Here is an 18,680-nt window from a genome sequence, read left to right as displayed (position 1 = left end):
TTTTGTTTTGTTTTTATTTTGTTATTTATTTATTTATTTATTTTGATAAATAAACGATAAATACTCTTATTTAAAGAGAATTCAATCAAAGATGTGTATCGGCACGAAGCAAATGAAGCAATTTTAATAAACATCTAGCTGTGCCCTCACCTTTAGAGTGGATTTTGACATGTATCTACATATTATGAGAATTGTTAATAAATCATGAGTAAAATTTAAAAATCATGAGTAAAATTTAAAATCCAGATTTTTAATAGGATGAGAAATGAAATATCAACTATCTTAATGCAATTCATTAAAAGCAAAACCATGAAACTTCTTATTCACAATATTAAACAAATAGTCTTCTCAAACACAAGAGAAGAAGAGATATGTATAGAGATAGACAAAATACTCAATATGTTTATCTTCTCTCCAAATGTAAAAAAAAAATAATAATAAAGAGCTACAACCAATCCCAAACATGAATAGAGATAATAAAGTCATGAGTTTTCAGCTTGATCAAAGTCCAGATACCACAACCCTCCTCTTGCCTGCATGCACCTCCTCCACAATAAAATGATATACATAACCTGATGATGATCACTTATCAAAAACACATATTCCAAAATCACAGTCCAAACTAGAACTCAAAAGTCCATTCAATTTGTTCCCTTCCTCATCACCACTTCCAAGTAACAACAATGCCATCTCTGAGTTCTTATCCACATCATGACCAAGCTCTGAACACTGTTCAACATCATATCTCTCTTCATGGCTCAACTGTGATGCAACAAACTTGTCAAGAGCTCTCCAGTCAGTCACCTTCTCACCACCATCTTCATTTCTCACCACTCATAATTGGAACCACGCTTGAATTCTTCACTAAAGGCATGGATGGGCTCTCAAGCTGTGGGAGTTGAACAAACTGGTTAGAGTTCAAGAGGTTTAAGTTTTCAATCTGATCAGCACTCTCTTGCTTGCAAAGTGCACTCCTAATTGGTTGCCTCTGAAGATATGAGTTCACTGGTGCATAACCAGATTCCCAAACATCGGCAATGCTTCTTGTTTGGATGGTGCTTCTCTTCTTGAAAGCTCGGCATACCACCCATCCTTCTTCCTGAACAACTAGCAATGAAAACATTAGTATTACTGCTTATGCTTAAAACCTAACAATTATAATTACTATGTATATATATAGTTTGGACTTTGGAGCTTACTTGAGGAGGTGCATTCTCATCAGACTCGAGTCTATATTCATGCATGATCCAATCAGTCTTCTGTCCATTAGGTGCTCTTCCTTTGTAGAACACAAGGGTTTTCCTCATTCCAATAAGCTTGTTCTTGTCATGAACTGCCTTGTCTCTCCCAGTTGCCTTCCAAAACCCGGCCATCGTAGCTCTGTTTGTTCTTGTTCCGGTAGGATACTTCTTATCCTTATGACTAAAGAAGTACCATTCACTTTGCTCCTCATACCCTATCCTACAACACTCTTCAAAAGATCACAACAATATCAGATGAAGAGAAAGAAATTAAATTATCTCGCAAAGGAATGTATAGTTTGTGAACCTTGAAGATCCCAGGGCTCGATTCGATAGAGATCGATGTCTCTAATGACATCGAGGTCGATCTTCTGAGAAGCAATCTTCTTCTTGAGGTAGTAACCAACAAGCTCTTCATCGGTAGGATGGAATCTAAAACCAGGAGGAACACAAGATTCCATAGAGTCCATGATGATCACCTGCAACACATGTATGCTAATTAATTTAAAAAGGTAGAACAAGGTGTAATATGGGTTTCAGTGTTTGCTGAAATGAAAGAGATGATGAAGTTGGTTTGGCTCAATAGTGTATATTCATCAGTTTATGCTTGAGGTCTGAGCAACAAGTACCAGAAGAAACATGGGGCAGTCCTACTAATCATGTTGTCTCCATAAGGGTGAATGGTGCAAATGATTCTCCAAGAGCATGTGCTCTATTTGTCAGCCAAGAATGATAACTAGCCATTACAGTGTAAAATATAAGACAAGGATAAAAAGGTTACCTTTTTGGTTTGTTATTAGTCTTTGTTCATTAGTTTCAGAAATCATCACATATATAACATCTTTAACTATGTATACTATGTATATTTAACATTGAATGGAGAGCTAGCTGTACATTAATGAGAGCTTTATTTGAATAATATTATCATATATATACTTTCACTGAAAAATCAAAGACAGGTAAAGTCCCACTGAACGCAGAATAGGAACAGAAAGGAAAAAGAAAAGTGAAAGGATTGGAGCTTCTCATGAGCATGCGCTTCTGATTCAAATGGAATAAAAGGTGAGGGAGAACATAAAAGGAATGGAAAAGAGACAGTTCCTTGTATCAGGCCTGCCAATGACAAAGCTAAAAAGGAATGTTTCGCTGCGCCGACTACCTCTGCAATGCGAGGTTTCTGATCACTCTGTCCCTTTGTCTAAGATTTACGAGTCATGCAATTATCTTCTTATCCTGCAATGAAACAGTCCCTTGTTGCAACTTAATTCTCACAAAGGATATACATATATATATGTACTCTATGTTTTGTCACTAGGAGAGAAATTAATATGGATAAACTTGTTATCTGATAAAGAATTGAAGGACATGGATACAATAGAAGAGCTAGACCATAACAAGATCAAACTAGCTAGAATGAATGAATGAATGAAAGATCCATCCATAGGTGAAAACAATCTAAAGTAAAGTTGCACCAGTGCATGCATGCATGCTTGAACAAGAACTTGCTAAAGAAACTCACCTTCAAAGATTAAATACCAATAGAAGAACTCTCTTTGATTTTATGTTTATCAAAGAAGAAAATCAAGAAGATACTGATGATGAGGAGGAGAAGAAGGAGCGAGGAGGAGGAGGAGTTGTGGTTTATTCCTGGTTGAAGAGAGAAAGAGAAGAAAAGAGAATGTGGGGATTATAAAAAAGAGGGGAAGCCTTTCAATTGCGCGTGGGTTGATGGAATGAGCTTGTTGCCCCCCATCCCCATCCCCCTCAAAAGAGGCTAACGTCACCCTCTCACCCTCCTCCATTGCCCCACCTCCACAAGCTACTTTTATTGAGCAATATCACTCATGAAATCACATAATTATAAGGGAAAATGAGACAATAATAATTCAAGAACTAGCCGGGTAAATATTTTGAGTGGATACGATACTATAGTATTTTAAGTATAAAACTTCAATTTGTATTATTTTGGTCATTCAATTTTAATTTATGTTTACCAAGAGAGTAACAAGAGGATTTTTAAGAGAATTTGATGACATGTAAGTCGGATTTGTCATGTTAACACCAGTTTGACTCTCCATCTACATACACGAATATGATACATCATTAAGAGGTCCACATGGTGGCCACTGTCATTAACATGACATGTGCCATGTCAGCCTGACTAACTAGTCAATAAGAATGGGCACATTGAATTTCTTTGATGATGTGACATATCCACATATACAGATGATATGCGAACTAGTGTTGAAAATGATAAATCCGGTATGTATATCATCAAATTCTCTCTGAATTTTTTGGTATCTTTATAGTGAACACAAATTAAAGTTGAGTAACTAAAATAATACAAATTGAACTTGATGCTCAAAATAAAAATTAACTGTGATATGATATCCAAAAAAAATTTACCCTCTCAGTTTGCTAGTTATATATTCAATAAATACTGGGAAATGATAATCAAGTCTTATTTTTACTTTGTTTTTAACAAAAAAAAAAAAAAAGGGATACAAAGAGAAACCATAATCATTCTAGGAGAAGACTTTGTTTTAATCTTCTTCTATCGGTTTGTTATTGCTCTATATTAGTTTTATGTTTTTTGCTTTTCTATCCATCATTATTTCTTTTACTGTTAGTGGATCCGTTGTAATTTTTTTTCTTCTCTTTGTATACCCTTGTTTTATCTTTTTTTATTTAATGAAATTTATCTTTTTGGAAAAAAATGCTATAATTATTCTAGCAAATTGTATTTTTTTCTCGTAATAAATATTAATGTCAAAATAATAATTGAATTAGACGGTAAAACCAAGACTTTTGCTATTTAAAATATAACTTCAACCGAATTAATTGTAAATCTTGTTTTACATTTATCATTATGTCTCAACCACTTATATAAAATTTACATCAAATTATGTGGTTTAACAATTTTGCATACTCTACGGGATCATACTTAGCTTCACTTAACTGTCCTAAAAATAAAAATAAAAATAACATAAAAAAACTCTAATCCCCTATCAAGTTGGATTTCTATTAGATACTAAACCTTATAATTAAATTTCAAGTCAATTACTTGGTGAGGAGAACCTATACATGCTGCTGCTTTTCAACTCATGCATAACTTTAGTGGACTAGACTATCATCTGTGCTTCAGTTTTTTTTTTTTAAATGTGAATAAACCATTAATTTATTGAAAAAAAATAGAGCACATAAGTTAGGAAACATGCGGAAAAAAATAGCATAAACAAACAACACAATATAAGCAAGAGGCAGGCATATAGTTCCCAAAGGTGAAATGCGCCTCTGGCTCCAAATCTCTCTCAATTTTTCTTTAAAATAAAATCTCTCTCATTTACTTTAGTGTGCGTGCGTGATATATATATATATATATTTTGATAACATGAAAAACAATAATCTTTCTAGAACCTGAACAAAAAATAAAGGGCATTTGATATCTTGCAATAAGAGGGTATTGGGAGCAGGATCCACCTCGTTGTGATTGATGTTAAGCCATCAATATAATTGGATGAAGATGGAATTGTTAGCTGTGGGGAAACGTGCAACTGACCACCCTCACACAGTTCTCAACTATAGAACATGATCATGTTCTTCTTCTACTTATTTTCTTTGACATATATATATATATATACTCAATATTTCTCATTAGTATTAATGCTTATTTATGATGGTAATTAATGGTAAATGATTTGTATCATAGAGAAGAAGTCATGAACTAATGATCAAAAAGTTCAAACAAACTGATGAATTTTTTCTTATTTAACACTCTTTTTTAGTACGGAGAATATAATATTAAACAATGAATTAATGATCTCTTTCCAAGGAGAGTAGTGTGTGTTAATCAGTTAATGTACTGCAATGGCTGTCAGGTAAGAGCTACAAGAAAAGAAGTTGAAGCCAATTGAGTTCATTGGTGATTTGAAAAGCATTAGACATGCTTAATGACTTTTAAGTAGTTACAATCATCCTTCATTCTTTTGAGGCTTTATATCATCCTTTGCTGATTCCATGACACACATATATACATCTTTACTTTTAATATTTTATACCATAACAAACTAATATTATTTTACTTCTTAGAATGTAACAACACAATATATATATTTAGAGTTAAGAAAAAAGAAAGTAAATAAATATAGGAACCACCCGGCCTAGTACACAAATAATTAAAAAAACAAATAAAACAATCAATGAGAAAACCGAAAGAGCTTGATAGTGGCCAAAGTAATTTATGTAGAGTCATCATATACCATGGTCAACTTGCTTGAGCCACATGCACCCTATGAAAAAAATACAAGATTAATTTCACTTCACTCATTCTATAATTACTTCTCAAACTCCTTGATATCAACCGAAAGGGACCAATCGGAAAACAATAATAAAAACATTTTACAAAGAAAAGACTTATTGGATAATGAAGTTTAGTAAACTAATTATCCAAATTAAAAGGCAAATTAAGATGAAAGACAGAGTTGTTAATGGCTTAAGAATGAAGTTCATGATTGATGGACAAGTATGTAGAGGAAGCAATAGGGAAGAGAGAGATGTGCAACCTGAAAGCCAACGTGCCAATTGAAAAAGGCAAACAAGGGACACTTCACACTTGTAAGCTACGGATAGGTAGAGAAAGAGCAAGTCCTTTACTTGCAAGATAAACAATATAAGAATCCATAATTTTATCACCTATATTTTATTTTGAAGTTCCATCAGCTTCTGCCACTTGTAGATATTTAGACGGAGGTACAATGTGGTCCAATATTTTTTGCTTCACTTGTTTTTATTTTTCTTTGTTTAATCAGATTATAATATTTAACTTTATATGAAGTGTCTCAGTTGCATTATTTGTATATTTGGATGCAAGGATATAAGGAGATGTGAATGGATGGAAATTAAGCTCATTTTATGATACTAATTAAACACAAAAATAGCAATGGTAAGTAGGTTATAATGAAATATATTGTGTAGTAAGTTTATAAATATTAGAATATATTTGTTATTTAAGTTAAAATAACAAATATTTTAGCCTAAAAGTGAATATATAAGTGGTTGTTGAGTGCATGTAGTGTAAGAGAAATGACAAATTTGACCTTGTTTCATTAGTCAAGATAAGTGCTGATTATTTATTAGTCAACATAGTATAAGTGGTGATTACACTTTAGTTAAACAAGTAATTAAGAACAAGGATGATTCAATTAGACTTTGAAATTTGTCTAGCAAATAATAACAATAATTATGACAATTAAAAAAAGACATATCGTTTGACTCCAAAAAAATTAAGGGGGAAAACATGAAGGGCCTACATAAAATTATAGCTCATCAAAATTAGAATTGATTGGAAGTTGAACCCACTCCCAATTAACATCAATTCCCCCATTTCACAAGCAGCATTGATGAGGATATTTATGTATCAGTGATGAAATTTCTTTCACTGATGACTGCCACATCCCTCTGGATCTTAAAAGTGCACTATGAATGGACACCATATTGAAGTAGAAAATGACTTGAAAGCAATCATCAAAATGATCACTAATTAATTAATTAAAGGGTTACAATAACATAATCTTGATCAACTTAGCTCTTCAACTCATTTTTGAAGATTTATTCGTATATATATATATTATGAAAATAAATAAAACCACTGAAATGACAAAAAAAGCTACATAAATAATATATAGATGATCATTTAATAAAAATGATGAAATGTAAGAAAAATATCACAAAATCTATCAATATGGTGAAGAAAAAAACTAGCTAGTAGAGAGATGAAAGACTTGTGAAAAGAATTAGTAGCACCTAAAAGATAATTGACAGGATAAATCATATGTCCTCCTCAGTGCTATTAGGTCATTTTTCAAATTTTACTATTGTGATAACATACAATAACTAGTTATTCACCTACGTTTTTCAAAAAAAATAAATTAACAAATCCTAATGCAAAGAAAAGCCAAAGAAAGGCAATTCCTCCCTTGATTAATTTAGCAAATTCACATAAAAACAGGAAGTTTTTTTTTAAACATTCAATTGTTAGAAGATGTGTAATGATATACGTGGCATCCTTCTGATTATTTAGTCCACCAACTCTCCTGTCCCTGGCTTCACAGCTGATCCAGGTTCAAAGACAAGAAGCCAACAAAAACCCAGGCGGGGGAAGTGGGGCGGCGCGCGGTCGTCCACGTAGGAAATATGGACCCCATCTTTGTCTAATTTACATCATTCCAACTCATTAGTCATCAACTCGTGGGTCCCACCCAAACAATAACCAAACCCGAACCCTCAAAATGACTTCGGATCCGACCGGTTATCACAAGATTAATTCACTACACTACACACCTCATTCAGGTATTTGATCATATACTTTGAGTTTCTGGTCTTTGAATTAATTTATTTTCCATACATAAGAGTGTGACTAGAAGGCTGATTTTTAGGAAACTAAATCACTATTATAAGGTAGATGTGGTAATTAAGGCACTGAGGGTGATAAAGGAAATTGTTTTGTTGAGAGAGTTGCAGACTTCATCTCTACTCCTGACCTTTGTAGCAGAGAAGCTTCTCTGCTTATCATTACACCTTTGTCCAGCTACTCTTTTTGGCTCATTTAGGTGTGTGTATATATAAATATAATGTTGTTAATGATTTGTCATGAAGAGAAACAGTCTTAACTAATAAAGTATGTTGTTAGTGAGAAATAGCTGGTTTGTAAGGTATAGACAAATGGAAGTGAGAAAAAGGTGGCAATTCAACTACTTTAGATTGGGTGTAGGTATCATTACAAGAGAAGGAACTTTTCCTCTGGGTGGTATGTGAATGAAAAGGAAGATGAAGAGAAGGTGGTAGATGTAGAGGATGGAATGATAGTATGAATGTATGATACTTAGCCGTGTGTGCTCCACTATAGAAATTAACTCTTCTCTGCAAGGCATGGGGTGTGGTGTGCATGCATGTGAGATTGCACTGGAATGTAAGAGCTTTGGGACATGATCATCTTCTTTTTCTTGTTTCTTGATCTGCTTCTCAAGCTAACTAACTTCTTCTTGAACGCCATCAATGGGTTTTTAATGGTCATGTCTAATGGAGAGGACCCATGCATAATGGAATGCATGCATGCTTGTGAGACTTACGTGAGAGCCTTCTTTGCAGAAAGATACATATATATATATATGGAGTTGATGGTATAAATTTTTCACACTGGCCATTGATGGCCTTGCTGCAGGTTCAGCTTCAGCATGCGTGGCTTCAACTATTACGCTTGCAGTGCCAAGTCAAATATAGAGATCAATGGACCCAGTGCATGTACTACTAAGGACTAATAAGTTGACTTTTCACCAAAAAAAAAAAAAATAATAATAATAATAAGTGGGAAATTAAAAGAACGTGGCCATTGTTCTGATGAAGGGCGTGAATACTACTACTAGTCAGCGGCTTAGGGTCTAGTAGTTTTTTATTTTTTGTTTATATGAATAATTGAAAGAAAAGGATAAGTTAGTATTGGTTTGCCAATTGGCCATCAATCCATTGTCGTCTAGTCCGGTTAGGATACCTGGCTTTCACCCAGGCGACCCGGGTTCAAATCCCGGCAATGGAACATTTTTGTCTAATATAAAACTATTAATCATTTAATAAAGACTCTTGGATAATCCATGAAACAGTTTCCGTACCTTTGAAAGGTGCAATGTATGCCTTTTCAAATTATCATATGAATTAAAATGTTTTTATATTACATAAGAAATCAAACTCTCTAAAGACTCCTTAAGCAGAGATTACATGACTAAGTCTTTAACTAATTGTTAGAGACTCCTTAAGCAGTTTTTATCTAATGTACTTGCCTGAGACAATGTAATGTTCTCATTCAGGAAATGTAATGTTTTCATTCGGGTTGTATTTGAGCCGAGATGTTTTTCGTGCTTAGCTCATATTGTAAACGAGTCAAGTTTGAATATTATTTGAGGTATATATGTAACTATGTCGTTGTTGTCAATTTGAGTCACACATATAGGGCTCTAAACTACTATTCAAAGGCTCAGCTCGTTAAAAACTCGGGTCAATTAGTTTATTAAGTTAAATTAGTTTGTAAGATAAACATGCCAAGCTTGAACAACACCAAGTTGCCAACAACTAAATGGTCTATTTGTATAAGGGTCGCCGATAGAGCTCTTCACTGAGTGGTGAGAGTTTGATTCTTGGCTGAGGCCACATTTCTGGGAGATGCGAGCGGTGGTTGTGTACAGGGTGGTCCCTGTGTGCATGGGTTCCGTCTCCACTTGCTCTATCGAGGCTTGTGCAAGCCCCTGACGGTTTAGCAGGGCCTTCGGACTGTTTGTTTCTCTTGTCAAAAAAAAAACAACACTAAGTTCGGCTCATTAAATCTTGTGAACAACTCATTTATTGTATAATTAAAAGCTCGTTTATAGTATTATTTACAATTTTATTTGTAACAATCATTAATATAATCATTTTATAGTGTCATGAATAAGCTTATTTACCCGATCGTTAATAATATTACAAAAGAAAAATATTTATAGATAGTTACATCACAATGTTTATTTTGTTATTATTGTAATTATTTGTTAACTTATTTAATGAATATTTTAACAAGCTTGAAGTTAAACCTTAATGATTCCATAAACAAGCTTAAATCATTCTTTTACTAAAATGATCTTCAAACTTAAATCGAGTTGAGTCACACTAGATAATGATTCATTAAATAAGATTTTAATGATAATTTACTAAATAAAAAATTAGAGTATAAAAAAATAGTCAAGCCTTAATCAAGCTAACGGGCGAAGTCTAAACTTCAAATTTTCTTAACAAGTTGAGTTCGAGCATGAAGCTCGAAATAAGCTAGATTAGAGCTCGAACTCGGTTAAAATAGTAATGAGCCAAGCTTGAACATGAAAAATGAAGCTCGAAGAAAGCTCGGCGCGAGCTCGAACTCGATTAAATAGTAACAAGCTAAGCTTGAACAAGGCAAAGTTCGGCTCGGCTCGTTTACAACCCTATTCTCATTGATTGTTATAATGAATGTTTATATTTATAGAGCTGTATCTAATTTATACAAATGAAAAGACTTAAAAGGTCCTTTGATGGCATGACTAAGTCTTTAACTAATTGTTGACATGGCTCAGAAACCCCCAACTTGGAAATCAGTTGATAATGCTGAGGTCCTGACAATAGTTTAGTAAATATGTCCGCAAGTTGTGATTGAGATGGAACATATTGCAAAGATATTTGTCCAGCTTGCAATTTATTCTATAACAAAGAGGCAATCCAATTTGATAAGCTTTGTTCTTTCATGAAATACAAGATTTTTGGCAATATGAATTATAGCTTGGCTATCACATTTTAAAGGCACAGGTAAGACTGATGAAACGGTTAATTTTGTGAACCATGCTAATTTAGAGCAAACTGTTCTCATTAATCTGTATTTTGCTTCTGCAAAGGATAAACTGTACTTTGTTTTTTAGACTTTCAAGTAATTGGTGAATTCCCCAACATAATATAAAAACCACTCACTGAGTGTCTAGTTTGAGTACAAGATGCCCAATCTGAGTCAAAGTAGGCTTGAAGTTGGAATGATGTGTCTAAATTCATGACAATACCCTGATTTGGATTAGATTTCAAGTATCTTAGAACATGTAGTGCTGCATCCATATGTTGTCTATGAGGGGAAGCCATGAATTAACTTAAATGTTGTACTGAAAATGCCAAATCAGGTCTAGTATTGGTGAGGTAATTTAGTTTACCAACTAGTCTTCTATAAAGGGCTGGATCATCAAAAAGATCACCCATATCTGCTGACAACTTTTGCTCAGGAATTAGAGGACATGATACTGCAGTGAGTGAATTGCAATGAAACTCATCAACAGATCCAATGTAAATTTCCTTTATGTGAATATGCAATTGTGATTCTCCTGAATGGCTTCAATACCTAGGAAATAATGCAGGTTCCCTAAGTCTTTGATTTTAAATTGTTGATCTAGAAATCATTTCAGGTTTTCCATCTCCTCTTCATCATTGCATGTTATCAATATATCATCTACATAAATGGCTAAGAAAATAACCTTTGTATCAGTCTTAATGTAGAATAGAGAACAATCATTTTTTGAATTCTGATATCCTCTGGACTTGAGTGCTTCAGACAATTTTGCATACCACTACCTGGATGCTTTCTTGAGGCCACATAAGGATTTGTTCAATTTGCATACCATTTGATTGTCTTGAATAGAATACCCTGGTGGAACTTTCATATAAATTTCTTCATGTAGATCCCCGTGCAAGAAAGCATTGTTCACATCCAATTGACACATTTTCCATCCTTTTCTAACAGCAACTGCAATAAGGCTTCTGACTGTTGTCATTTTAACAACTAGGGAGAAAGTTTCTGAATAATTAATCTCATTTTTCTAAGTGAAACCTTTGACTACTAGCCATGCTTTTTATCTCTCAACAGTTCCATTGGCCTTGTATTTGATTTTGTAAATCCATTTACAACTAATTGGCTTCTTCACTTTTGGCAATGAAGTCATTTCCCAAGTCTGATTTGCTTCCAGTGCTTCAAATTCTGCCTTCATTGCCTCTTCTCATGCAGAATTTCCAATTGCTTCTTCATATGTTTGTGGCTCATATTGTGTAGAATGTAGTGCAAGTATTTTTTTGGTTTTGTTGATGTAATGAAGAAAAGCAAATGTGTTTGGGAAAAGAAAAATTATTGGTAACTGTATGTGCACAATTTATAGAACACGAAGGAACACATTCTAAAGATGTGTAACTGGCATTATTGCAAAGATAATCACTCAAATAAGATGAAGCATTATGATTTCTGGGTGACCTTCTTTTGGCTGCTTGTTTAGCTAGTGAATGAGAATGTGGCAATTTAGGAATAGATAATTGTGTAGGATTTGAAGAAGGTACAGAATTTTCAAATACACTATGAGTGTCTTCTAAAATGAGTATTGGCAAGTGGTAGTAGAAAGATCAAACTGTTCAGTATTATGGATCCAAGAAAAACACTTAATTTAGCTCTTGGTTGAAACTTATCTTTGAATTTGTTAATATTTGTCACAAAGCAAAGGCAACCAAATGGTTTAATATGAGTATATTCTGGTGACTTGCCAAACAAAACTTCATATGGTGTCTTGTTATTCAAAAGTTTGGAGGGAAATATGTTAATTAAATAGGTAGTAGTGAGAACACACTCTCCCCAAAATTTTAGTGGAACATTAGACTGAAATAATAAGGCTCTACCTATCTCCTATAGTGCTTGTGTTTTCTCTCAACTATCCCATTCTGTTAATGAGGTGTGTAAGTACATGAGGTTTGATGAATAATACCCTTAGTTGAAAAATAATTTTGAAGATCTGAGATATTTCCTAATTTAAATGCATTATCATATCTAATCAGTTTTATTCTAATTTGAAATTGAGTTTCCACCATTTGAATAAAATTCTTTAGGACAAAAGATGCATCTTTTTTAGTTGTGAGAAAATAAGTCCAAGTTGTTCTACTGAAATCATCAACCATGGTTACAAAAATATTTATATCCTTTTGATGTTTCAGTATTATATGGTCCCCATGTATCAATATGAATTAATTGAAATAATGAAGTTGTTTTGATGTAGCTATGAGGAAATGGCAATTTATGTTGCCTTGCTGTTGGACAAATATTGCAGATATTTGAAGCATCAGGTATATAACCAGAATTCATCAAAGAATGTAGTTTGATTTTGTGAAAAGGTAAATGTCCAAGTCTAATGTGCCACAATTCATTAGGATTGTATTTATTTACAGAACTAAAGAATTTAGAAGGGGTAGAAAACTGGAAAATGAACAATTTTGACATTCAACATTGGCAAAATTCAAAGAAAGTTCTCTATCTGAAGATGCTCTTTGAGTGTGCAACAAGTACATGCCCTTAAATGGCTTACCAAGAACACTCTCAGCCATGGAATTCCAAAAGGAAACAAAGAACACCAAGAATCCAGCAAGAAACAAAAAATTTTCAGAAAAATTAAACCATCAGCTAGCCAAGAAAAGAATTCTAAGCTCTGATACCATGTAAGAAATCAATTGAACCAAGATTGATCTCCATGACTCCGTAAGCAGCTTCAAAACCATTAAAACCTCTCCATTAATGGATCAGGAATCTGCTGCATATACTCTGCACCTTCCTGAACTTTAGAGATTGAAGACAATGGTGCTAAAGAGCAATGAAAGAAGAGGAAAAAGAACTCAAGGATGTGAAGAACAATCCAAGGAAAATGAGTAGAAAAACTCAAAACAATTTAATGTTCTCATTGATTGTTGTAATGAATATTATATCCTGTATTTATAGAGCTTATCTAATTTATACAAATGAAAAGGCTAAAAAGTCCTTTGATGATAGGGCTAAGTCCTTAACTAACTGCTGACATGGCTAAGTCCTTAACTAATTGCTGACATGGCAAATAACTCCTAACTAATTCAGCTTCTTTCCCTTTGGCTTCTTCTTCTCAATTAATCTCAACAAGCACATATCTTCTATCAATTTTTTTTTAAAAAAACAATGTACCTTTGTTTGTAATCAGAGTGTTTACCATTTGGGTTGTTCCACCCTCATTTACATTTTCTATAAATGTGAACAAGTGATTTTTATTATTATATCTCAATCTATATATTAAGGAGTCGAATTTTTAATTTATATTCATTTTATATGAATGTAAACTAGTGATTTTTAGTACACATATAATTATTATTATTATAACTCAACCATGTATTGAGAAAGAGTCAAATTCTCAATTTGTCATATAAAAATCAAGTGTTTTATTGTTCAGGATTGTGACAGTGATAACAAGTGATCTTCAATCTTGAAGGTGTCATCACGGGTTGCCATATTATCGTCATTGATCTTTATGACCATTGTATGGGCCTAATTCTCTTCTTTTTTTATCTTGTGGTCTCAAATCAAAACTTAACCCAATAACACATTTCAAGTGGATATACCACCGAAGTTGGGCCGTCACATATAAGGGCTGGGTTGTTTTAACATGGGCTGGGCCAAACATCCAAAAATTGAAAGAAGCCCATTTTTTTCATTCTATTGAAATCGAAGTCCGCTACCACAAGCGGGTCCCACTGTCGGAACACCAAAGACCCGAAGAACCAGAGAACAAAAAATGGAGGAAATCTAGGCAGCAATGGCGACCAAGAGGACCTCTAGGTTTCCAAGCTTTTCTTCAAGGAAACCCTCAAAAGGTGAGGTTTCTCAAGCCTTGCACCTCTTTTCTCTGGGGTTTTGTCTGTATCTTCTTCTTCTTTCCGTTTGGTCTCGGTCTCTGTTCTCGTTTTTGTCTCTTTCTTCTCTTTTTGATACCTAATTGTTCTCATTCCTTTCAGATTGTTAATCTCGATGGTGTTTCTTGGCAGTAGTCCGATTGTTTTTGGGATTCGAGGTTTTGAGTGTTTTTCGGAATGGTTTGGGGTTTCTTATGTGAGCTAAAAATGTGGTTTTTGATCCATTGAGATGTGAAAGTTTTGTCTTTTGGGACTAATGGATGATTCTTCTTTCCAAGTATCAAGTTTCAACTCTCTACTTCTTGGATCTGATTCACTACTGCTGGGGTTTGGGATTTCAGTCTCCATTATGTGTTTTTGTTTTTAAATTGTTATTATGGAATTTTTTTGTTTTCCATGGATTGATGTTTATAGGCTGCTTTGTAACTTCAATAAAATGTAGCATTGTAGTAGCTGCTGTTCTTTGTCAGAGCCTGTATGAACTCTCTGTTATCATTTGAATCATCTTAGTTGACCTAAGAATACTAGTATCAGCTTTCAAGTTCTGATATTCTTTCTCAGATGCTTAATTTGAAAGTGAGAAGAAATGCTAAGGACTGGATTATTGCTTTGGTATGACACGCAAAGCTATTAGGCATCTCTACCAAGTACCTTACTTTTAGTTATAGGCTTTAGCTTTGTGCTGCATCCTTGGAGTTCTTAAGATTTCCATTCTTTGTTGTACTTTTCCTTTTATCAGATTTAGCTGTGAGACTTTGCTAGAATCTGTGTTTTTCTCATAATGAAGCTGCTGCATTGAGTCTCTAAACTAGTGTTGAGCATGTTTTGCAAAATAAAATTAACCCTGAGGAAATTAACGAGAGCAAATGGAGCGAGTTTTTGTTTGATATGAACTTTGACTCATTAGGTTTTCTATGCAAGGATCATTAGCCTTTGATTATCTGGGTTTATGTTCTCTAATGAGCTACAATCCTGTTATCGGTGAGTTCTTTATTGAACCCTCTCTTGAAAGTTCTACTAGATCCATGGTTGATCATTTAGAAGAACTGTCATTTCTGACCTTTCTAGAAAAGGCGATAACAAATATTTTGGTAATGAGTTGTATCTGTTAGAACTTTATCCAGGCAACTGAGATGTATGCCATCTCTGTTGTTTGCTATTAATCTAATGGGCGAGTTCAATAAAGCTTGATTAATAACACAATTTTGTCGGTTCAATCTTCTGTTGATTTAAGAACCAAATTATTAGTTTTTTCCAAATTTTCTTCCTTGTAATTCAATCATATGACAAGTTTCGCTGGATGTGTATGCTATCTAACAACTATGCTGCCAGTGATCTTGGCCAAATTTATTGAGCTAATACTCTGATGATGGCCATCATGTGTCTTTGGTTTGACTTGCCTTATTGCAGGTTATTTTAATTTATGAGTGTCGACCTTTTAAAGTCAGCCTTCAACAGTGAAATTGACCACCCACTTCAGATACAATTGAGGTATACTTATTGCTCCATTATATAAAATAACACTTTTTGCTTATGTAATTTGCCACTACCTTGAATAGAACTTATTAGCTGAACTCTTATATGATTGGTTCCTCGGAATTAGTGCAATCAGAAATATTCTTTGGCTATTGGATGGTTCAATCTTCTGGATCTTCACTCATTAAACATTCTTATTTGGTGGCTGTTTGCTGCAACTCGAAGGTATTTTCTCAGCAAATGTGTGCTCTATCCATACTTTTTTTCCTACCTTTTCTTTAGATTATTATCAGGTGGCACATTAACATTCAAGTGCTAAGCATTTCCATCTATGAGGAAGCTTTACCTTTTCTTCAGCCGATAGTTTCCTTTGAAGCTAATCTTTGTGCATACCTTCGATTGGGTGTCTCTTCCTTTTGTATATGTTTTTCCTTTTCTATTTCTTAATGTCTTTATTGAGTTTTCAAGTTACTATGACAAGCATTTCACAAATAAACATGTAGATTTCTTGTTACTGAACGGTCTCAAAAAAATTATTGCAGGTATTGTGAAGGTGTTTGCTTTCGTGATTGCCAATAGGGAAAGTAGAGATGAATGACAATGGACAGAGGGATAACGGGAGACATAAAGCAGATCAGTGCAAATCGAATCATGCTCAGGTAATGATGAATAATTACCAACTTACTGTTCTTCTTTGCACGCTTTTGATATGTATTTGGAACTGCTATATTGTTTGAAATGCAGGGAACCTTTAAGATCTTGTGCTGCTATTCTGTCTTGAGCGTTATCCTGGAATTTTAACATCTACAGTATTTTTGCTATAGATAATATACTTTATAATTTTTATGTTGGCTATAATGTTGCATATTCATCGTAGATTTTCATGTAGTCATGTTGATTAGTTCTTAAGCTGTATTCTATTTCCTCTTTGATGTAAAACAAAGTATCTTATTGCAGCAGCATGTTAATGGAAGTATGCATCTTCCTTTAACTAGTTAATCTGTTCAATATATTTATTGAAACCTTCCTGACTAGTACAAGTTTTTCGGGTCCTTCCCTTCAGTTTAGAGTTCCGGGAGATAATATCAGTTTGTAACAACACTAGATATCACCATGGAAAAGTCAATTATGTTTTATACATCTTTCCACTAATCGTTCAGTTATGGGTGTTATTGTAGTGGATGATGCCTCCATATCAGATGAAGGACAGCTATACAATGAAGATGATAGCCATGATGGCTGAGCGAGATACTGCTCTCCAGGAGCGCAACAAAGCCCTTGCTGAGAAGAGAGAGGCTCTGTCTGAGAGAGACAAATCATATCTTCAGCGTGATGCGGCGCTGGCTGAGCGGAATAATGCCATCATGGAACGGGACAAGGCATTTGCTGCTCTGGAGGCTCTACGGTATTCCCGAGAGAATGGGGTGAATGACAATGGTGGGTCTGGGTGTCCTTCTGGCTGTAATGTACCCTTGGTGATGAAGCATAGTCATCATCTCCACCACCAGCAACAACATCAGCATCAGCATCAGCATCAGCATCAACAGCAGCAGCAACCTCCTCATGCTCACACGGCGCAGCTGTCAGATGCTTTATTTGATCATGAAAGAGAGATGAACATGAACAATGGGTTCCCCGTCTCAGTAGCAACTGGAGCTGGTCCAAAAGCCAGACGTGGGAGACGGCCAAAGAAGGAGACAAGTGTTCAAGCAGTTCAACCCCGGAAGCCGGTGAAGGCGCCTAGGAAAAGGATCAAAAAGAATGAGGTCACTGGTGTGGAAAGGGAAATTCCAAAAGCTAAACCCCTTGAATGGAAAGGGCAGGACCTAGGACTCAACCTGGTTGCATTTGATGACACAACAATGCCAGTGCCGGTGTGTTCATGCACAGGGGAGTTCCATCAGTGCTATAAGTGGGGAAATGGGGGATGGCAATCGGCCTGCTGTACCATGACGTTGTCCTTGTTTCCACTCCCAATGATTCCCAACAAGCGCCATACCCGTGTGGGTGGTCGCAAAATGAGTGGCAGTGCATTTTCAAAGCTGCTCAGCCGGCTGGCAGCTGAGGGGCATGATCTGTCTGTACCACTCGACCTCAAGGACCATTGGGCAAGGCATGGTACAAACCGCTACATTACGATCAAGTGATGTATAATTGTCTTTTGTTACAAGATGTTTTGAAGCTTCTGACTTTAAAAAAGGGAGGGAAAGGAGTTATACAATGCTCCTTGAGTCTTCCCTATCCTAATGGTTTTTTTTTGGTATTTTATTTAGCCATGGTTGGAAAAATTATGTTTAGATATTGTAATATTTTCAGTTAGTGGTGGAGCAGTGATCAGTGATCGATGATCTGTTTGTGCCTTACATAGGTTTTCAACGAATATCCTGCTTGTCATCAAATGATGGATTGGTGATGAGGAGTAGCATTTTTTTTTTTTCATAATTTCTGGATTAAGAGGTAATGACTCTAGCTGGTTTTTATTTGGTATTACTTAATGCATTACAATGTAATTTGTGTGGTATCTGTTAAAACTGTGAAAATAATAATATAAAAATGACCTTAATTAGCAGAAATACTTGACTGTTAACCTTCCTTGCTCCACGTTATCTAATTAGCTTCTGGTTTTCACGTTCTAGGCAAAATGTCATTAAATATTATCATCCTCCAAATTGCGAATAAAGGACTTTT

At 34.6% G+C, this 18,680-nt stretch overlaps 2 protein-coding genes and 1 non-coding gene across 7 annotated transcripts; 2 read left to right on the top strand and 1 right to left on the bottom strand.

The window, feature by feature from the left end:
• Positions 1-295: 295 nt before the first annotated feature.
• LOC120275775 (NAC domain-containing protein 37-like) lies at positions 296-2,384 on the bottom strand. The gene is given in 5 exon segments (XM_039282472.1): positions 296-829; positions 831-1,099; positions 1,200-1,471; positions 1,549-1,720; positions 1,871-2,384. Coding segments are annotated over 5 exon segments (972 nt in total). The 5' UTR covers positions 1,883-2,384; the 3' UTR covers positions 296-582.
• Positions 2,385-8,758: 6,374 nt separating this feature from the next.
• On the top strand, positions 8,759-8,832 carry TRNAE-UUC. The gene has a single exon. It is a non-coding gene; the product is annotated as a tRNA-Glu (tRNA).
• A 5,518-nt stretch (positions 8,833-14,350) lies between these two features.
• LOC120275827 (barley B recombinant-like protein D) lies at positions 14,351-18,355 on the top strand. Of its 5 annotated transcripts, XM_039282538.1 has the most exons (6): positions 14,351-14,477; positions 14,619-14,843; positions 15,927-16,007; positions 16,120-16,217; positions 16,535-16,651; positions 17,171-18,355. In XM_039282538.1, exons 5-6 carry the CDS (start codon positions 16,583-16,585, stop codon positions 18,137-18,139), a joined length of 1,038 nt encoding a protein of 345 aa, XP_039138472.1. In that variant the 5' UTR covers positions 14,351-14,477; positions 14,619-14,843; positions 15,927-16,007; positions 16,120-16,217; positions 16,535-16,582; the 3' UTR covers positions 18,140-18,355. The 5 variants fall into 5 exon arrangements, with proteins under 5 accessions (XP_039138472.1, XP_039138471.1, XP_039138475.1 ...); XM_039282537.1 differs by lacking the exon at positions 14,619-14,843; XM_039282541.1 differs by lacking the exon at positions 16,120-16,217.
• Positions 18,356-18,680: the final 325 nt, after the last annotated feature.

The sequence above is a fragment of the Dioscorea cayenensis genome, chromosome 14, assembly GCF_009730915.1.
Source record: "Dioscorea cayenensis subsp. rotundata cultivar TDr96_F1 chromosome 14, TDr96_F1_v2_PseudoChromosome.rev07_lg8_w22 25.fasta, whole genome shotgun sequence".
Classification (NCBI taxonomy): Eukaryota; Viridiplantae; Streptophyta; class Magnoliopsida; order Dioscoreales; family Dioscoreaceae; genus Dioscorea; species Dioscorea cayenensis.
The sequence above is the reverse complement of the archived record's forward strand: the minus strand, read 5'-3'. Positions and strand labels throughout refer to the sequence as shown.